Raw genomic sequence first — 21,769 nt, 5'->3', positions numbered from 1 at the left:
GCATCTACTTTACTACACATGCGCCAAAGAATGTGCATAGCAACGTGCACAATAGTTTGAAAGTTGAAAATTAGTAATAGGATATCATTGTCATGGTTCCCTGGTATATAGTGTACGATTGAGAGAGATGTGTACGATTGAGAGAGATGTGTACATTGAGAGAGATGTGTACGATTGAGAAATGTGTACGATTGAGAGAGATGTGTACTACGATTGAGAGAGATGTGTACTACGATTGAGAGAGGTGTACTACGATTGAGAGAGATGTGTACGATTGGGAGAGATGTGTACGATTGGGAGAGATGTGTACGATTGAGAGAGATGTGTACGATTGAGAAAAATATTCTTAAAGAATCAGATGTAGGATTGAGAGACTGTGTACGATTGGTAGAGAAGTGTATAATTGAGAAAGGTGCATGCTTAAAGGAGATGTAGGATTGAGAGAGATGTGTGGACCTATGATGGAGGAATGTGCATGCTTAAAGGAGACGTAGGATTGAGAGAGATGTGTAAGCCTATGATTGAGAAATGTGCATGCTTAAAGGAGTTGTAGGATTGAGAGAGATGTTTAAGATTGGTTATTGGTGTATCATTAGGGCAATGTGTTTTTCCAGAGAATAAAGAAATTACATAATTTCACTATTCTCTGGTATAATTGTTCAAACCTCAGCTAGCCTCTTTTCAAATTCAGCTCTCTCTAGTTTGCGACGTTCTCGCTCGTCATCCAGTTCTTTGCGCATGTCCTCCAACAACATACTGCTCTCGTTCAGCTTTGATAAAACAAACATTTGTATGATTATTCCATCGAAAAAAATGGATAATAAATTTAATGAATAACATAATGTTTAGTGCTAATATGCCTCACTAATTAAGTGCATAAATAAGGGAAGATAATGGAAGTCAACCCCGACAAAAAAGATGTGACGCCCCTGCAATTGATGCAATAGGCTTAAACACATTGAACTGTTCTATTCGAATATACAAACATATTTACAAATGTTTAGCAGAACAACTAGTTTTAAAGATCATAACTGGCGTTTCATACCTCGAATTTCAGTAACTCTCTTTCACGATCTCGACCCCCTGGGCTCCTATCTTCGTCATGGTCAACTGCATCGTTTGTCTCACCTACAACATCGGGTTTACTATCGAGACCCGAGCGTGTTCGTTTTCTCTCCTCTTGTAATTGTTTCTCGAGGTGTGATATTCTCTCTTTTAAACATCTCTAAAAATCATTAAATAAAGCAGTCAATCTTTCAACTCATGAAATATCCTTACCATTCAACGAATACAGAACATTTACTAATTGTTTTAACACACCTACTGTTTCTAAATTAAACTGTTATTCAATTAATCCATCCAAGTCTAGCTCGGGATCTGGTAATCATCAAAGGCGGCTCTCCCGATTTGGACGCGGAATAGAACAGTTATCCACGTGAAGCATCACATTGTTTCAACAGCCTGGCGCGTTGCGAATTATTTTTTAGAAAAAGCTGAACGTTCAACAGTGCTGTTCATCGTTCATTAGTGAAAAATAATTAATAGCACACGTAATTAACCAACCAAATAGCAATAATACAAGCAGGTGTGTTATGTTTTATAACACAACTACTGTTCTAAAGAAAGTAAGCCTACATTTGTATTCAATTAATTTGTTGCTTCCATGGTTAGTCAGTGACGAATAAATACTAGGTGCATTGGTCGTTAAGAAAATAGGAAAAGCAAGCGTTTGGTTTTTGGCCGCCGGACCGGGCAGAGGTGGTTTAGTTGCGAACGAATACATAATATAGTTAATTTTAATTTAAAGAATTTGATAAAATAAAATTATTGTATTTCACCTCAAAGTTTAGCTTCACTTCTAAAGAGTGTGTCTTGTCGGTGAAAACATCATCTCCCGTTGAATCTGAGCGGCTAGATGTTGGATGGTTCAGTTGTTCAATCTGGGCGTTGTTGACTGCGATCTGAGACTTTTGCAAGTCAACAACCTGTTTCAGATCCTCATTTTCCAATGCTAGTTGTCGCATTTTCTCCTGCAAATCAACTTCTTTAGACGTCACCATTTTAGATTTAGTCATATCCTCTTTTACCTTTTGCACCTCAATCTCATATTTCTCCTCGTTCATCTCCTTGCTTCTTACAATACGTTGAAGTTCGTCTGTTTAGTAAAATGTTGATATTTTAACCATGCAATTAATAAGTATGTGTCTATATAGAATGTATCTACACCTTTCTTAAAAACTGAATATTGACTGACCGATACAGTGTCGTCGTTGCTATCAATGTGAATATGATATCAAATAGTTGGACCACTTGTGGTGAAACTAGTTTGTTTTGGCGGGACCATTAATGGAACTCAGCAGGCGAATGACTGACTGTGTCGTATGATTGCATTATGTGCTGAAGATGAGTCACATTCAAACACAAAATGATAATCGTATAAGAAAATGTACTGGGAACTGTTTTGAACAAAATACGGTAGTGTTTTAGTGAGTTGAAATACTACCCTTTCCAGTGGGTTTGGGGAATGTATAGGCTAATAGTATATAAATTAAAGTTTATGAGTTGTATGGGGAGAATATTGAACAATTGATTGCTCTATTTTTAACGAGGCGGAGCCGAGTTGAAAATAGAGCAGTCAATTTTTCACTGAATGAAATATTCTCTCCATTACAAAACATTAATTATTTATACACACCTATAGTTTTATTCAATTCAACCATCGTAAATCACTGATGAATGCTAGGCCTGGAAGCTATTAAACTTTAGACGCGAATCAGTCAACAACGTCGCGTGGCAAAACTTCTCAAAATATTTACAAAAGGATGAACCTGCTTTAGAGCGCGTTAATTATAACCATATAATATATCACTTTTTTAGATGGGGCTAATGCCGAATGACACGTGATCCGTAATTAACCAATAAAATTGCAAGAGTATAATCAGCTGCGTTATAAAGGTCATTAGTAGCCTACGCATGGGCTTCAAGTACTGTATGACACTTTCTACTAGTACACTGTAGGCTGTTGACGATAAACACTGGCATTGACTAAATTTAGGCTGTAACTAGGACTAAGTCTAGGCTATGGCTAGGACTAAGTCTAGCTAAAATCCTACCTTTGCTAGAATGTATTCATTTCTTCTCTGTAGTTTGTCAATTATTTTATACTGGACAATATTACTAACTTTAATATCAATATGCTTTTGTACTTGTCTGGTTGTAAAATGTTTCAATTCAATTCAATTTAATTGAGCTGGACACAATTGACTCAATTTGAAAATTAATCAATCAGAAAATCAATTAGAAAAGGAACTCCCTAGCCACTGTAAATTGTGCTGTAAAAAATGGGCCATTTCCAATTTTCTTGTAACAAATGAGATAATTTCATGAAAAAAGACCCGGTCTAAATATTAGTCAAATTTGTTTAAAGATATAGGCCTATTGTTTTTGTTTTTTCTGCACACAAAATCAAACTCAAAAGGACTAAATACGATGATGATGATGATGGAAATACGATGATGCTCAAGCAAACTCATTTTCGCACAACGAAAAGAACAACGAACGACAGGTCGTGCGGCACGATCCGTTGAGATGCGACCTGTGCGTACACGAACGCCTTGAAGAATGCTGCATACAATTACTTACTACATAGTCACCGGTCACATAAAGGTTATACTAATAATTGAGAATATTATTATTACGTTTGTGGTATGAAATGCATGTTGCTGGAATTGTTATTTTTAACCATTTAGAAAATATCATACACCATAATAGGATTAAAATGTTGTTTGTGACCTTAAAATAGACCGAACAACTAAAAAAATATATATTTTATTTTTTAAAATCATTTTGAAATGAGTAAGTATTATAATTTCTTCCACGGGAAGAGTGATCATTGCATAATATGTAAATATTCCATATGATTATCATAAATTGGATTGGTTAGTAATTAATTAGGTTAGGTATATTCTTCAATATTAGTAAACAAATAAAAATACTATATCTTAAATATTCATATGAGGTGCATGCATAATAATAATAGTGCAAAACAGCGTGAAGAGACAAAGTTTACTTGCGTGTCATACATAAGCCGTATTATTATGACCATTTAAACGCAAGAGTCAAACTTTGTTCTTCTTCGATCACTGACATAAATAGAAAGATGTTATAAGAAATAAGCTAAAAAACGGAAACATAATAGAATCAGCAATAAAATACATAGAAGAAAGAAGGACAGGAAAGTGTATGAATTAAAAAAAAAACACCGATATACAACAATAATACCATGCAGAACATCTATTTATTACGTAAACGTTAACCAAGTATCAGTTATTATTGCTTGGTTCCCACTAGAAACGCAACACAACGACGTAACGCAACGTAAGGGATTTGACCAATCACAAGCGATGGATAATTCGAACTGTCGCTTGTCATTGGTCAACTCGCTTGCGTTGCGTCTACGTCCTTGCGTTGTGTCCTAGTGGAGCCAATCATAAAGTAAAAACATAGTTTATCTAGCAGTACTTCCAAAACAGTTTGACGTCTATGCTTAATAGCCAATCAACGCTGCACGCGCTCCATGCTTAGAATTCAATGGTGGGACCGTAATGAGCAGTAATAATAATAAATATAACATATACATAAAACTTAACAAAATTAACTAAAACACAAATTAGAAAATAGTGCTTACTGAAACAACAATCGTTTTAAAAGTAACACGGATTTGTCCTGTGGTTTTATGGAAATCAATACTTAATCAGTTAATTAATTAAATGTACAGTCCCATGGGTACAATCGAGTTTAAGTTCTATTGAAACATAGCACACCAACCTACACTAAACTATCCCATTGACTTTTTGAAGAAGTCAATTTTGTATGGCATGCGGTGTACAAATTGTCATGATACTAGTGTCGATAGGGGTCAGCGATGAGGAATAAAATTGAGACCTGTTGTAGACCTATTATAATTAGTAAACCTTAAAATTCTGATTATGTAACTAAGATATTAATCGATTTCATTAAGAAGGAAGTCGTAGTAATCTTTGGTAAAGCATGGCGTCCTTAGATTAATTAGGTCATCGGTATCAATAAATCTGGGTCAGTTTTCAATTGAACGTGACTTATTTTCTTTAATGTTATGTACACGCAGGTTACACTTTGGAACATAAGATTAATCAAAACTTTCAGAATAGGAATTATTATTAGTCCTATAGTTATTAATAGATGTTCTATTCTTATATTTAGCCTTCCATATATCTTCGTGATTAGTAAGTCATACATTAATACTACTGCAGGTATTGTGGGCATTAGTATTTTCCCCTTTCCACTTTCATACTTTTACAAGTTTAAATCTTTTCAATCGATTCATTTGAGTGTTTCGAAATTTGAAGTTTGAAATCTAACACACTAAAAACCATTCGTTTTAACGTTCAACAGACATTGATTAAGATAAGATTACAAATTAGATAGATCTATTCTTAAAGCACTTATAATGCAATAATTAAACCTTCGTATTGTTAGCTATATTATTGTTTACTGTAAGTTGTCAGCGATAACTAGATCAAATAGAAGTTACAGAAAAGTACATACTGACTATAATGCACCATACAACATTACTTGCAAACGGAGTTACTTTTAAGCGCATGCAAGGTTACAATAAAGTAGAAGTTAGGAAGATAGAGGTAATTCTTCGTGGTAGAAGGTAGTAGAAAGAAGTAGAGTAATGAGTATCAGCTACATAGGTTCTGTCAGTAGTAGTAGACAGTGTTCAGAAGTTGAACAGCGTGATAAACGATACAAAGAGAGGTATACATCAAAATGTGCGTGTACGTGCTGAACCAAAGTCACTACTAACCTAATTGCTCTTCGAGTTCAGAGACGTTTTCTTGCAGTTTAAGTAATTCACCAGCTTCTGGTGGGTATGTCTGTGCGTCCTTCATATCAGAATCCTCATCTGGTGTTATTGGAGATTTATCAAACTCAGTCTCAGTCAAACGCTCATTTTCAACACGCAGTTGACCCAGCTGTAGGCGCATGTTGTCCGCCTCAGTTCGTAACACAGCGATCTGAGCTCGTAGTTTATTCTCCGTTGCCTTTCCTTTGCTCTTTGACCCACCGCCACCACTTACAATTTCACTTAGTTTCTTAAGGGTTTGCACTTCAGCTTGTAAGACGTGATTTTTTACTTCAATCTCTATTGAATGGTTCTTCTGAAACAGTAATTCTTTCCTGAGAGCAGCCATAATCGCGTCCTCACTTTCATTTACATTGCAATCTTTATCTGGTGAAAATACCTTATCAAATTCCCGCCATTTTGTAAGTTTTAACTGTAATTCTGAGTTTTCTTTCTGCAATTGTTCAAACTCTTGTTTTAAAGAATCGTTCGATGTCGATGTATCCATTATAGTCTCTTCGCTGCGTCCTGAAAAGAACAACAATAAAATATGCTTCTATATTCATGTATACATTTGAAAAACCAAAATAACTACATTGAGAAGACTTGATTCATTATTACACACTAAGTAATTATCGGGTGTGACTCGAACCCACGACCTCCAGATCATTATCCTGGTGTTAAATACAATCATCATCCTGTTGGTGCAGTACCCGCTGCTTACTTGGGCTAGCTAACCACTAGCCATAAAATCTACCTTTCACAAGATGAATTGAATGATATAAAGCCAAGGATTACCTCTATTTTGTTCACGGCCATTTCCGAGTTCTTCATTTTTAGTTTCTAGTTCTAGTATCTTTTTCCTCATGACTGTAGCTTCTTGTTCTGCTACCATTAACTGCAAACGCATCTCAGCCTCTCGTTCAGTACTCACACCTCTGTCATTGTCCAAACGCTTCGGTTCTTCTAGAGTTCCAAAACGCATTTTAAAGCGTTCAAGCTCGAATTCTATTGCCTCCTTGTCCAACTCCAACGCCGAAATGCTCTTACGGACAGAATCTGCTTCTTCTTCAGCAAGTTGAAGTTGGTTCTGGAGATCTTTTTCTCGTTCAGATGCATTTTGAAGGTCGTTTATCAAGCGAGACATGTCATATTCTGCTTCGTCATCGTCAGATGTTGTTGATGTCGTTAATCGTCGAATCTATATGCAAATAAATATATTAATGTAGGCCTACATATATGATGATAAATTTCCCTACCACTTTCCATAATTGATTGTAATGAATTATTACATTAATTAAATTGGCAGACAATGTTTTTACACCATGATCCATATATTTTATATACTTGAACGATGTTGATTGAGTGGCTAGTCGGATTAATAATAGTCGTTTCATACCAAGTGTCATTGTCATGCACCTACCCGGCTGGTGAATACATTTTGACTCTCTGAAAAGCGGGAACTTAACCAAAAACTAGACTTTTCTTGAGGTCGAAAATGTCCTAAATTCTGTTTTATTACACCATTAACATCGGAATTAAATTGGGCCAGCCCTAGAATATACAGATAAAAATGAATAAACTCTGACCTTTTTTTTAATATCATCGGATGTTTCTTCGCCAACTTCTTTTTTTAGTTTCCGTCGCAAAATTTCAACCTGTAAATTATGAGAATGTTATTTAATAAGAAGAAAGAAAAAGAAATGAAGAAAGACAACAAGATTGTGAGTTTCAAGAAAAACGTTTGTGTTGTGCAACATAATGAAATTGAATGCAAGCAGTTCCCTCATGTTTTATTTGCACAATAATAACACGACATTATTATCATAAATGTTTAATATGAACTTAACAGATTGTACGAATTGTTTCCTTACAATATATTACACAATTAACAGTTACAATAGTAGGATGATAGATAGAAATGTACATATAACTGTAAGGTCTATAAAGAGTGACACAGTAGTAAATAGAAAGATAAACTTAAACAATGATTTTTATTTCACTTTTACAAACTGTAGAATCATCACGAGCATGCCAAATAACATGCCAAATTATGTGAACAAAATAAATATAAATGTAACATCGTTTAATTAAAATTAAATTAAATTAATTGAAAATAATTTTGGAGAATCAGCTTGATAGAATTAAGCAAACATGACACAAAATATGTCTTTTAATTGAATAAATGACATTGAAGGTAGTATACTAGTAGAAAAAAATGCAAGGTAATACAATTTAACTAACCAATAATAAAAGGACCTACTTTTTGAAGGGTTTGAACCAAGGTTGTGGTGGATATGTTACTTACCAAACCCCCTCAACCCCCTCCCTACCCCATGCTAAATATTGGCAAAAGGTCATGGGCCATTTAAAAGAAATATCTTGGTATTGTACATGCCTATCAGCCTTCTACTTTCCTTATTTTAATATTTGTTCCGTAAACAGGAAGTGTTTCATCTGAATTCTAACCCTTTTTAGTTACACCGAAAAGGTTGAGAATGACGTAATTTCATTCGTAATGACATGTTTTGATCCAGTCAGACACTTTGTAGACACTGATAAAGTTTAGACTTGTCTATTAAGTTTGTTGTAAATAACATTTTCCGCAAATAAATCGCTAGATAAACTTTATTCGTTTTTATAATTAACACACATATGGCACGACAGGTCGCGTGCAACACTGTACGAACATGTTTACAATGAAAACTCCAATGAGAACCGTTGCCTTCGAAATGAAGTCGAACAAAACACATTCCAATGTAATAAATTTTAATAATGTTAGTTCCGTTCTTCAAATTGCCTGGGAAAACGACAAATGAATGAAACAAGATTGCATAATTCCGTGTTCTGGTAGTCTTACAAGTAGGCCGGGCATAATAGTCTTATTTATTGCATTTGTACCATAATAGCCATATCCAGTACGGTTGGCTATCGTTTTTAGCACATTGCCATAATATCCCCGTGAGGTCTGAGTTCGACTGTTAGGCAGGAAACCCACCTAACATAAACGTCTAATTATGAAATAGTTTATAATTCTAAACAGAAACGGCACCATGTATATAATAAACGCAAACATTGATGGAAAGTGAGTTTCCATACAACAAAATGGCTTATAACAAAACACAAGAAAACATGCAAGTAAATATACTAACAATACTGACACAATACAGAAAACACTTACTTCTTTGCGATATAACTGACGCGTGAAGGGAAAAATAAATATTGATAAAACAAAATTGTTAATAATTCAATTATTATTTAAACATGAATTGTCATATAGCAATGTAAAAGCTTGAATATTATCAAACACATACAGCACAGATACATATATTTAAATGAATTAATTTTCCCTTTTATTTCGGATTTCTCAAACATTTGTTGATTGAAATTTGGTGGCATTACAATTACCAGTTTTATGCACTGATTTATTTCGGAAATTCAGCTATTAAAACAAGTATTGTAGACGGCGATGTCCCTTAGCAAAACACCCTCGTGAGGGCATGTTTCAGCATCGACAACCATAGACAGTGTGTACCACATTCGAAAAACACCCCTATTTGGGGCATTCGTTTTAAATGTCAAACTACATTGAAACACTTTACTTAGAAATTGTCAAAAATAACGAAGACGTGACGTATTTATAAATCCTTACAATAGTAGACCATCGTTATAAAGGGTATAAAGTATAGATAAATTGAAATCATTATAAATTACAATTATTATCAAGTTTAGACAAACGTAAATGAATGGAGAGTAAAAGGAGAACAGTGACGTCACAGATGTCAACGTGATTATCACTACAATAATGATCCTAATTAGTCTTGATGCTGACAATGAAAAGTGAATATTAATAATTATAAAACAATGATTTTAAACAGCACATACCGACTATAACATAAATATGTTCTCGCCAATTTAGATTATTAATCAAATGCTTGTTTTAAATGTATGTCAAGCTATATCTGATTTGCATTATGCTTGTGAGGATATGAATAACAACAAGCGGGTAGTATTTAAATTGCTACTTGTATGCATAATAGACGTCGTACATAAATTATGTATCGTAGTATATTCTGCTTGTTATAACAGCACTTGAATTAAGCTGACCATTAGGAGTACGAAAAGTAGAGTACACGAGTATAGCTAGAACTCCAGGATTTGGCACAAAATAGACTTGAAAATGAAATTTGTTTTAGGCTTTTAATTAAAATCATTTCCTTTATTATTGTGAAATAACCAACGGAGGTCAGTTCTGTATTTTATTTGTACGTTTAGTATGTAGGCTACTTTGACGTTTAATATAGAATGAATGACGGTGTTGTTTTAACAAAAATCTGTTCTAATCCGGGTTCCAATGCGTCAAATGACTTTTTTAAATTTCAGATAAAATGCTAAATTGGGCTTTCGCAGGCTAACGAATTGATAAAGACTACCGGTAGTTATTTTGCCTTTTATAAAATTATAAAATATACCCGACTCAGAATGGATAGATCACCCACCCCACCCCTACAGCACTGACATAATAATACATAAGTCAGAAAGGTTCTAAGTCGTCACAAATCCAATGCTCCATAATATCGTACAATGTACCGAGTGTCATTTCTTCAACCGATATTTGGCATTTCGATAATTGCATCTAATGAACCAACGGAAAAGTCTCCATAGGGGAATTGCGCACTCAGAAACACGTAACGTAACGTAAAGCAGCACGAAGAGCTCCAAATAGGGATACTCCTACTATAAGCTGGTTGGTTCACTTTACACATGTAAGCGTACATCAGCAATATCCATATTAAATTATAATTTAAACACTACGACAATGCATGTAATGATATGCATATTTATAACACAATAATTGAAACCCAAATAAGCAGATGTTAATGTCAACGCGAATAAATTGTCAATGATTATAACAGTAGGCCAACAGATAGCTTGTTTTTACATGATAATTGTCAACATCACACAATCAGACGAAGAGAAAATACTTATAACCTTTGTAGGTCCTATAGTGTAGGCTGGTATGTCGTTTATATGAATGTCGTGTATATTTTTTGTTAAAAGCAAACTTTGACTTTATTTCATATCTTGATAATATAAGGTATGAAAAAAAATATGTTGCCATTTTTTCAAAAGACATTTAAAGGACCAAATTCAAGATGGCCGCCAACATTCAAATAACCCTATTAAAAATCAGAATATCACCTATAATACAAATTATGAATGTGGAACAAGTCCGTTTTGATGGTATTACTGTACCCATTATACAATCCTAACTATGTAAAGCGATAATCTGTCGGCCATCTTGGATTTCAAAATGGCCGCCACTAAAAATTAAATTCTTTAAATAATTTTTGTTAAATATGTGTGCATAAATTGTTGTTTGTACACAATGTTCTAAAATTGTCACTTCTCAGGCGATTATTATTCAAAGTGATGTTTTATTTGGGAGGCGTTTATTCAAATAAATACCATCATAATACATTATTTAATTTAAACATCTTTTGAAACTAACTTCCGCGACAGTGTAGGCCGTTTCGGCCCAAGAAGGAAGATGTTTTAGACGGCTTGCAATATGGGCCCTAATGGGACACAGATAGCCTACAGTTATTCCTGCCAGCTTACTCAATAAAACTCGGCTATCGGGATTTTATTTTTTAACAACTGTACCTTCACACGCGCGGTCCGATCCGAAAATAAACAAAAAACTAAAATAGCTATAGCCACTAACGACCAACTTAACTGAAACCAGGTAGTTGTTGCAAGGTGAACCTGTGAACTCATCGTGAATCCGGAAATTACTTTGACCGCGTACAATTGAAATTGAGTTGAAGATCTACCAATGAATCAGATATTTTGTTTTAAAACTCTTTATAATATATTTCTAAGATAGAAATATGGAACAATATCGTAATAGTGAAAACTGTTTTACATTTTGCGGTACACCTAAGATAGTTCAGGTCCAAGGCAGAAATTTGTTCCAAAGTTTTTCCATTGTGCTCGCCTATGTCAGAATTAACCATAATTTATATATATATAGATTCTAAATTACAGATCTCATTTCTTTTCTTTAAACTGAAACTTGACAGGAGACAGGACCACAATATAAAACAAGTGCATTTATACCTTATTGTGAAATCCTGTATAAATATGTTAAATAATAAATGCGTTATTGCTATGTATTCAATGTCTGAACCTTCAGGGCCATAGTCACCAGTATGGTTGGTAAGTTTTCAACCTGTCAAGTTTTGGTAGAAGCTTGAAAGAAATACAGATACAGCTCTGCCTATAAATAACCTTGTAAATGAATGAACTCCTACTTCTCATCTTCTACAATCTCAACCAATTTCATTAGATATGTAGGCCTACCCCCTTCAGACAGACCAGCATTATACACTCGTTTGATGAGTGCACATGGTTGTGGTATAAAAACTCACTAGGGAAAGACAAGAATGCCTGGTGATGACTCTTGCCCGAGATGAGTGGAGGTGGACAGAGATGACATCAAAAAGCAATTATTATGTCGACCCGGTGAACTATATGGCTTTTGGACATGTATCATTGTGAAAATAGTGTTGAGGCAAGTGCTTTTTTTTAAACTGAACTTGTATTACCTATGCCACAAATATCTTAAATGGAAAACATCTCTAAAGGACAGAAGCACACTAATTCTGCTTTCTCTCTACAACTTGCTTCTACAAATGCAGACAGAAAAAGAGATTCTAAGTTAAGTATCATTTTGTTTGAAAGAGGCTGATCATAAAGATATTAACTTGAATACTGAGAGTCGACGAAATCTAAATGATGTGGTTAAACTATATCCCTATATATGTATATGAGAAGACATGTATGTGTGGGACTTGCTGGATTTACATCAATTGATCAGAGTCATTGAGCGTGGTATAATTGGAATAACACAAATTAATGATTTCATCAGAGCTGGCAAATCTAGTTAACATTTAAAGAGAGATGATATCCCGATTAATGAAGAATGCTGCAATTCGCACAAAGGTGTTTGTTGGCCATGGCATGATGAAATTGGACAGAAAATGTTTGAGGCATTGGTAAAAGTCTTGTAGAAGGCAAACTGTCTATATGGTATCCTAAGAAAAAGACGAACATTGGAAAAAAATATATATGACGGTGAATACAGGTCACAAACTTATCAAAGTAAAAGAGGACTCCTATAGAGATTATTTGCCGGTGAAATGAGGTATTTCAGTTATTTTGCCAATTTGTTTCTGAACAAGGTTGTTGGGAACGCAGATCAGTCTGTGGAAGTTTGATGGATACAGTAGTAAAGAACGAAGGAAGGTCAACTTACTGTATCGCATTCAAGATTAGAAATATTTAATTGAAGGACTTTGGCAGAGTTAGTTGTCATTTAACTGAAGAAGTTTATAAGATGTTTTAATATGAAGAAGTGTACTGTCAGTACTGTAGACCTCCTGATGGTCAACATTTGTGTTAATCACCATGTTGTTGTCATAAGCATATCATTTTGTGTATTTCAATCTAATTTTATTTAACTTATACAAGTTTTAATAAGAAATTTAACCCATTTTTTAATAATGGCGGCCATTTTAAAATTCAAAATGGCCGCCATTTGTGTTAATCACCAATGTTGTTGTCATAGGCCTATCATTTTATGTGATTTCAATCCACGTCATAACTTGCACATGTTTTAATAAGAAATTTAATCCATTTTTTAAAAATGGCGGCCATTTTGAAATTCAAAATGTCAGAATACTAATGAATATAGGTTTATAATAATTCTTATATAGCAGAGAACCCATATGAACTTAAAATATTATTCATAATGGGTGTTACTTTGTCCAATATGGTACATTTATTGGATATTTTACGTATTGGCGGCCATCTTGGATTTGACACCCTTAAGCTTTTTTAAAAAAATGGCAACATATTTTTTTCATTACTTTACATCCTAAAGACACTAAATCAGCTGGAATTTTGCTTTTAACAAAAAAATGACACGAAATTACATAGTGGCCTACACTACTACGTCATTAGTATTTTGGGCACAATGGGGACGATAGACTATAGCTCTGTCTACACTATCAAACTGTATGTGACAAAAAAATATGATGTGCACATATAAGGACATGATGATGTCATATAACTACCATATGTAAGCATATCACTACCATATTTGAGCACATCACACTTTTCTTGTCAAACTAGTTTGATAGTGTAGACAGAGCTTTAGACTTTTCTATCAATAATAGGGTATATATTCGTCTCATTTCCATTACGAAATGTATAATACACCATGATTTATTACTTCCACTATGCAACACTGCATTAAGGCGCTTTGATGACTCATCGTTGCTCTGAATCATCAAGCAATCACTGTATTAAGATTCAATAATTTAATAAGATGATGTTGTAGCTTATCTAGCCAGGTGTAGGCCTACGTCACGTGATGAAAACAAATTACAATAACTTCCTCATTATTCTCCCAAATATTAATATTCAATGTTCTGAATGTACCACTGCATTATTTGATAAGCAGCAGTGTATTCTTATTATATTATGCTTTTCTTATATTAATATGATGGTGTTGTAGCTTATCTAGCCAGGTGTAGGCCTACGTCACGTGATGAAAACAAATTACAATAACTTCCTAATTATCCTCCCGAATAATAATACTAAATGTTCTGAATGTGCTACTGCATTATTTGGTATGCAGTGTATATTCTTATCATATATTATGCGTTTCTTATATTAAATAGTGTCACAGGATAATGCAATAAATCTGGATTGCGGTTGATAAGTGGTCCAATTCGGTCCCTTCAACAAATGACAACACTTCCAATTCCCCGAGCCCTTACCCACATTCTTACATTGTCTATGTGTACAATAATCAGCGAGCTTTTGTCTTGAAAGGAGGGGGAACATGGCTTAATCATACAGCGATTTTTAACATGGCCATTCAAACGAAGATTAAAAGTACATTAATATTGTTCCATTTCTAGTTCGTTTACTCTCACTCAATACCAAAACTAGATGAAATTCCGTATAATTAGGGCTATTTTTTCATACTGCAACATGATAATTGGGTATGGCTACAATGCAGTGAAGACTAGCGCTGTTTACTGTAAATAATAATCATCATTTAACCTTCTAATCAATGTATTGATTTATGGCAGAATATGTAATTAGTACGTTACGAGTCCACCAGAGGCTATGTTAGGCCAAAAATGTTATGTTTAAGGCTGCTTAGGCTAAGGTAGGCCTATGATGATATGTGATGCTGTATTACGGAATTTCCTATGTTACTGGGGTAATATTGTCGCATTGATACTTAGGCCTATAAATGATACTTATTAATGGAAGCACTTATAATGAAGGCTTGTGATTACGGATTAGAATAAACACGTGATCGGTTATCGCACTGTGCTCTGTCTAATATATGTATTGATCTTAACTAACATGTGTATGCATGAGTTCAAGATAGGTCAGTCATTTAAATTACGATAAGACATCATTAACAAATCCACTGAGTTATTTAGGCATATCACACTATTACTGCGCCGCAACATTTCAAGAAAATAAATAATATATAAATAAAGCAAACCTCAGACACGGAAAATGTTAATTAGTTTTTCAGTTATTGTACTTCTAATAGCATTTGACCTTTAATTTCACTATAATGTATGTACGCAGATACATGACCTTATATATGCATATATCTACATGAAAGAACGTATATACAAAATACAAACGTACAATCATTACGTTCTTTCTGATTTTACTTTTAAACCTTCCAAGATAAAGATGGATTTTGTTATATTATTTGTTACTGCTTTGCCATGCGCCTGCTAAAAATGTTTAAATAATATCAAAATAATAAGGATTAAAATCATGTTTATTAATATTATCAATCACAAATTACGTAATCATCAATGTCAATATTATGGTATACGCATTAAACAGAAATGGATGAACCCGGTTTTATGAAATAGGCTTAGTAGGTAGTAGGTATAGCTCTTGTAACAAGAGCTATACCTACTCATCTCAAAAAACTATTCACGTCGCATTCAATAAATGCACACTACACAACACAAAAAGCACAGACACAATGAATGTTGATTAAACAATTCATTATTAAATCCTACATTAATTATGTTTAATTTGAAATAAAGAAAATACTCATTGCGCATGCTCGTAATTAATCGCAATGCAGACTCCGCTCGAAATAGTTAATGTAATTAAAGGTGAAATATTCAAACATCTGCATGACGCTCGCTCGCCTGTTTAAAACATAAATTCATCTTTGCACATAATTTAAGGTCATGAGATATATAGTCAACACAGGATGAATATAATAATAATCTTTATAATAATAATAATAATAATAATAATAATAATATTAACAACACAAATTTAGTAGCCTTACCTCTGTTCTCATTTTTTGTAGGTCCCGTTTTAGTTGCTGCTTTACGCTGTCAGAATCTTCCATTCTCTTTCTATATAACTGATTTTCTTCTTCTAGTTTGGTACGTTTTTCTTCGATCATTTCCAATTCTTGATGTAGACGAACCGATACATCTTTGGCAACGAGAAGCTGCTGATTAAGGTCGCGTATGTGGTCGTTATTAGGGTCTCCATCTGCTAGGTCTGGCATTTTACCTTTATTCTTATCATTATTATCACTTTTTGGTAAGCCATCCTCTTCTAGTTTCTTCTCCGCTTTTCGTAACTTAAATTGCATGATTCTGCAATTTCTCGAAGCCTGCTCCAATTCTTTTTGGATCTCTCTGAAGTCGTTCACATCTCCTTCCCTAAATCGATCTTGCGACTCTTCTAACTCACTCATAAGTTCCACGTTCTTTTTTTCCAAGCTTAAATTAACATCAACTAGGTCATTAATTAGTAAACGAAAACAAGCTAACTGGGCGTGTAATTCCTCCAGAAATGTCATAAATGATTCGTTTTCTTTGATAGCGGTATTGTCAGCAAAGTCTGCCAACCGATTCGTTAACGTATTATGTAAATCTTCCATATTTGATATTTGTTTCTTCATGTCGATGTTCAATTTATTTTCTTTCTCATCAGCCATATCCTCATTAATTTCTTCTACACCATTTGATGATTCATTAGAATCGAGCCGACTGACGTTTGAATCTTCGCATGCAATACCTGGCTGTTTTTCTGCACCCTGAGTCACATCATCTTCCCTCTCAATCACATTTGTGTCATCTTTCTTTAAATCATGATTATCAGCATTAGTATTATGCTCAACAATATTCGCCTTCTCCTCTGCATCCCCCATCTCTGACTCAACAGTAGCCATCTTAGCCTCTATATCTTCATTTGAGTATTCGCATGATACAGATCGAGTACTCACCTCGTCCACGCCTTTTTCGACGTCGACCCCTTGATCGTCGTCGTCGGAAGTGTCCGACAATATTACTCCTCTCTGTTTCGAAATTAACGGCGTAACGTGTATTTCAGTACACAAAGCGTCATCTAAGCTCTTTGATTTTGTTAGTATTGCATGTGGACTGTTTTTTCTCCTTCCGATGTAAGCGTTTATTTCATTGCTAGCCAGCAATATTGATTGTAATGCCCGACTATTCGACGGATGTGTTGAGGGTATTGTAGATGAATTACTACGTAACACAGCGCGTTGATGGGCCTGGCATATTAATTCATCTTCACGTCGATCGTCTGTTCCATTCTCATGCGAATCAATAGCAAGCTTACTCAAATCCCCATACGTTGCATAAAGCGATTTATGCTGCCCTCTTTGTTCAAGCTTTGCCGTAAAAGCCGCTTCACGTGCTTGATTTCTCGTCTCTGCTATCTGCCGCTCTTTTTCGTCGTCGTCGTCGTCGGATAATATAGTATCATCATTTGTTTCATGTCTGTCGTATAATACTTTCTGTAGTGTTACTAAATCGTTCTTAAGCAAAGCGGGAAGCTCAACAGATCTTGAAAGACGTTCAACGAACTCAAAATCGTATTCCGTTCCGTCAAAATTGTCCAAGTATTCTAAAATTCTATCTTCTTCTTCATCGTACGGAATTGTTTGATTTACATCAACACTCACTAATAATGATCTCGAATCGTCCCTATTTTCATTCAATAGAATCAAATGATTAAATCCTAAATTATAATCGTCACAAGTGTCGTCGGCAGAATCACTTACGGTCGGATGCTCTTCTAAATCAGGTACTGATATATTCCGATGTTTGTCATTGCCGTTCACAGTAGTGTTATTACACTCATTGTTCATAGAATTGCTTGAATAAATGTGGGGTTGTGAATTTCCGTTGGACTTAAGTCCGTCAAAACATGTTACGACGTTATCGGTACCTAAAACCGAAGTACTATTGCATTCTCGGTCATTATCCTTGTATTCAAAGTGTGTAGGCCAACGCCTTTCCAGTAAAGTGCTATAGCCCTCGTCATCATTTGTAGGTATATTGCTATTCTGATCCCCTTCACATACAGCATATTTTGGTTCGCTATTATTAGTCGTCCGGTCAGTTGGAATGTTATTTTCCTCTAGATAGGCCGATGGGTAACTGACATCATCACAGCTTGTCATCTTAATCAGCTCAGGTGAAACGTTCAAGTAGACTACTAGTAGTTTTACAATGAGTAGCTTTACTTTTTACCTCTCCTTGTATAATGATAACGGATCAGTCTTGAGTGGATCTTCTTATGATCAAACAACAATTTTAGACTCTTAGGCCTACCTATTGGCATTTCAAGCGCCAAAATAACTTCCTCAAACTATGCAATGCCTGCTGCCAGTCATCGTCGTTCTCGTTGTTGTCTTTCGGTGGTAACAGCTGAAATCCGAAGTGTATTTTTACGATCACAAATCCCAGTCATGATCATTATTTCGGCATCGTTTCACGACTAAAACAACGACACTCCATTCCATCGCACTACATTAGCGAATGGTTGGAATAATTCAACGTCCAATTAAAATATACATAGTGAACAGGAATGATCAGTACGTTTGCGGTTTATTTTACGTTATGAAATTGAACCAAGTGTCAACACATCGCCTAAAGGGCTTATTCAAGGGTTTTAAGTTGACAAAAGCCTATCACAGGCCGGCTTAGCTGGTTAGACTGTAATCAATTCACTCGCTTTCATTCCACAAATTCCAGAGTCTTTATTATAATATAGTCCGGTCCAGGTAAACAAAACACTAAATCCGACGTGCTTCTTCATCATTACTGTAGGCCTATCAGTGTATGTTCCTGGCATGTGAGCCTCGACTCTACTATATGTTTACATTTGCAAGTCATGTCGAAGAGTGAACTTTCTTACGAAGGAATCTCTTCTTTCACGTTGAAATCAAAATTTGTTCAATTTCCCGTTCCGGAGTTTAAATCCCAGATAATCAGCATACGACGACAACTGTAGCTCGACTCTACTTTCTTTCTAATTGATTAACTATTTCGTATTTCTTTTTTGTCAGGATTTCTAGTGCTAAATATAAATATTTGTTTAGTGAGAATATCAATACTTGATAATTTGCTACAAGCGAAACGTTAACAGCACATCATGTTCACATCACATCGATAGCAATAGCATGATTCATAAAAAGGTGTGATTGCACCTTTAAGCTCTGTCTACACTATCACATTTATGTGGCAAAAAATGTGATGTGCCCATATATAGACATGATGACGTCATACCACTACCATATTTGGGCATATCACTACCATATTTGGGCACATGACACTTTTTTTGTCAAACTAATTTGATAGTGTAGACAGAGCTTTACAAAGAAAACATTATAAATATCTCATATGTTAGGCCTACTGTATACTAAAGCTTGGTTCCCACTAGAACGTAACGCAAGGACGTAAACGCAACGCAAGCGTTTTAACCAATGACAAGCGAAGTTATAGACAGTTAGCAATCACAAGCGAATAAGCCATCGCTTGTGATTGGTCAATTCACTTGCGTTGCGTTACGTCCTTGCGTTGCGTCGCTAGTGGGAACCACGCTTAATGAATCCAGTAATACATACGTATTTAATTATGTTTGAATTGTAATTTCGGTACACTTTTTTACATCCTTCGATATTTTTTATGGGAAACAGTTGTTTCAAATAATGCATCCTGTACTGTGTGTGTGCTAATAGTAAGTCTCATTATTTGTAAACTCGGATTGGGCATGCGCAAACCCCAGAGCACGTCTAGGTGAATAGAGTATAATGATGTATGCAGGCAGTAGTCTTCTATGGTAAATATTGTTGGCAAATGGTGTGTATAGATGAACAAGTTGTTGATTAGTGAGTACGTTTGTCGGCGGCGGCTGGAAAATTAGAAATTTACTGGAATATGGGGGACCTTAGATTAGGGAGTAACGCCCCTTAATATGTACAATACATAGCCTGTTTAGTTTTGATTATATTGTTGTTCTATACAGTAGGCCATGGACTTTGTTGTTATGAAATATAAGTTTTTATCTTTTGTGTCGTGAACCACTTTTATTCACATTCATTATCTTTCATGTCATCAAATAAAATCATATTTTTTATCACATTTTTGTGATAAATCATTATCATATCATTACAATTACAAAACAACTCAGTAACATTTTTAAATCTTTGTATTCCGTATAGGCTACCTCCTTTTTTCATTCATTTTTCTATACTTACAAAAGAAGTTTAAAAAGTTAATACAAAGACGTTTGGTCTAAATAACCTTTTTGTTTCCAAACATCGTTATAACTTTAGAACTCTCATTATACAATTTTAATACATCATAAAACGAATACAAATTATAATAAAATAATGAAATAAAAGTTATTAGTGTTTGATTGATTAATATTGATTGAAATAATTGATAATAAATCATTATTTTTTAAATTACATTAAATAGAACGTAATTAAAAAGCATCATTTAATGAAGAAAGAACAATAAATATAAGTGTAAATCAAAATAAATAAACAACTGAAATCCGTTTTTGCGCGTCGTCGAGGTACGTCTCGAATTTAATTTCAGTGGCGGCGCACTTCACATTGTTTGTTTTTCTCTGGTGTGGTGGTACCGTATCCTCGATCCTCCTGTGTCACACATCTATCGAAAAGAAGATGGATAATTCCCTAAAAAGGCGGCTAGAAATGTCGCCATTGGGACGGATGAGCTCAGAAGACATAACAGATTCAGTATCTAAGTTTGTAGCCCATGGACAAGGATTTGGTATGGTGGGCACCGGTCGATCTCTGGCCTTGTTTACAAGTGGTGGAGACTCGCAAGGTACATATACCGGCATATTATTAGGCCTAGCTACTGTAGGCCTAGTTAGCTAGATAGTTTTTAGGCTTAGGCCTACTGCATGCAGCACGCTTTGCCTAGCTCACAATAATTCTCATCAATATCAAAAGCGGTCAGTCTATTAGATTACCGAAAACAATTGGAAATAACCGAAAACAAACCGAAAATAAATACAGAATAAAAATAATTTGTTAGTAACGCCGCCCTCTATAGTATTACAGAGGAATGTGGACGTGACTTAAATCATGTTCATAATATAAGTTGATTAATAATCCCATGATGTATAAAATAAGTAGAAGGGATAGGATATCGATGTTAACAACGATTTTCCACCGCGCTCACCTATGTTAAAGCACTGACTGCAAATCAAACAAACACGCTCTTTGAACTCGACATGTCAACCGCAGCCCTCAATAGAATGTTGCAAAAGAACTTTTCTTTTTAAATTGGGACGTACCCATGTAGAAATCGTCTGTGCTCTATTGACATGTCTGTGTTAAGGATTAATTGACGACAAGAACAAAAAACACACGGCAATAACCATTTCAATCTTACTTGTATGTCTCTTTTGAAACCAAACTGACATTCGTTTAATTGGTTGATTCGA

At 34.7% G+C, this 21,769-nt stretch overlaps 2 protein-coding genes across 9 annotated transcripts in view; one reads left to right on the top strand and one right to left on the bottom strand.

The window, feature by feature from the left end:
- Positions 1-19,383, bottom strand: part of LOC144839794 (uncharacterized) — a 32,282-nt gene extending 12,899 nt beyond the window's left edge. For all 7 annotated transcript variants that reach the window (XM_078695289.1, XM_078695285.1, XM_078695290.1 and 4 more), the window contains exons 1-7: positions 16,308-19,383; positions 7,480-7,548; positions 6,689-7,091; positions 5,852-6,418; positions 1,839-2,155; positions 1,046-1,225; positions 666-770 (exon numbers count right to left, since the gene is read on the bottom strand). In XM_078695289.1, the coding sequence (XP_078551415.1) occupies positions 666-770; positions 1,046-1,225; positions 1,839-2,155; positions 5,852-6,418; positions 6,689-7,091; positions 7,480-7,548; positions 16,308-18,464 (3,798 nt within the window). In that variant the 5' untranslated portion in view covers positions 18,465-19,383. The remainder of the gene's footprint in view (positions 1-665; positions 771-1,045; positions 1,226-1,838; positions 2,156-5,851; positions 6,419-6,688; positions 7,092-7,479; positions 7,549-16,307) is intronic.
- Positions 19,384-20,942: 1,559 nt separating this feature from the next.
- Positions 20,943-21,769, top strand: part of LOC144839799 (ATP-dependent 6-phosphofructokinase, platelet type-like) — a 97,245-nt gene continuing 96,418 nt past the window's right edge. For both annotated transcript variants that reach the window (XR_013611784.1, XM_078695297.1), the window contains exon 1: positions 20,943-21,144. Coding sequence is in view for 1 of the 2 variants with exons in the window: in XM_078695297.1 (XP_078551423.1) it covers positions 20,979-21,144 (166 nt within the window). In the remaining variant the exon portion in view is untranslated. The remainder of the gene's footprint in view (positions 21,145-21,769) is intronic.

The sequence above is a fragment of the Antedon bifida genome, chromosome 4 (assembly GCF_963402885.1).
Source record: "Antedon bifida chromosome 4, ecAntBifi1.1, whole genome shotgun sequence".
Classification (NCBI taxonomy): domain Eukaryota; kingdom Metazoa; phylum Echinodermata; class Crinoidea; order Comatulida; family Antedonidae; genus Antedon; species Antedon bifida.
This window is presented reverse-complemented; position numbering and strand designations above follow the sequence as displayed.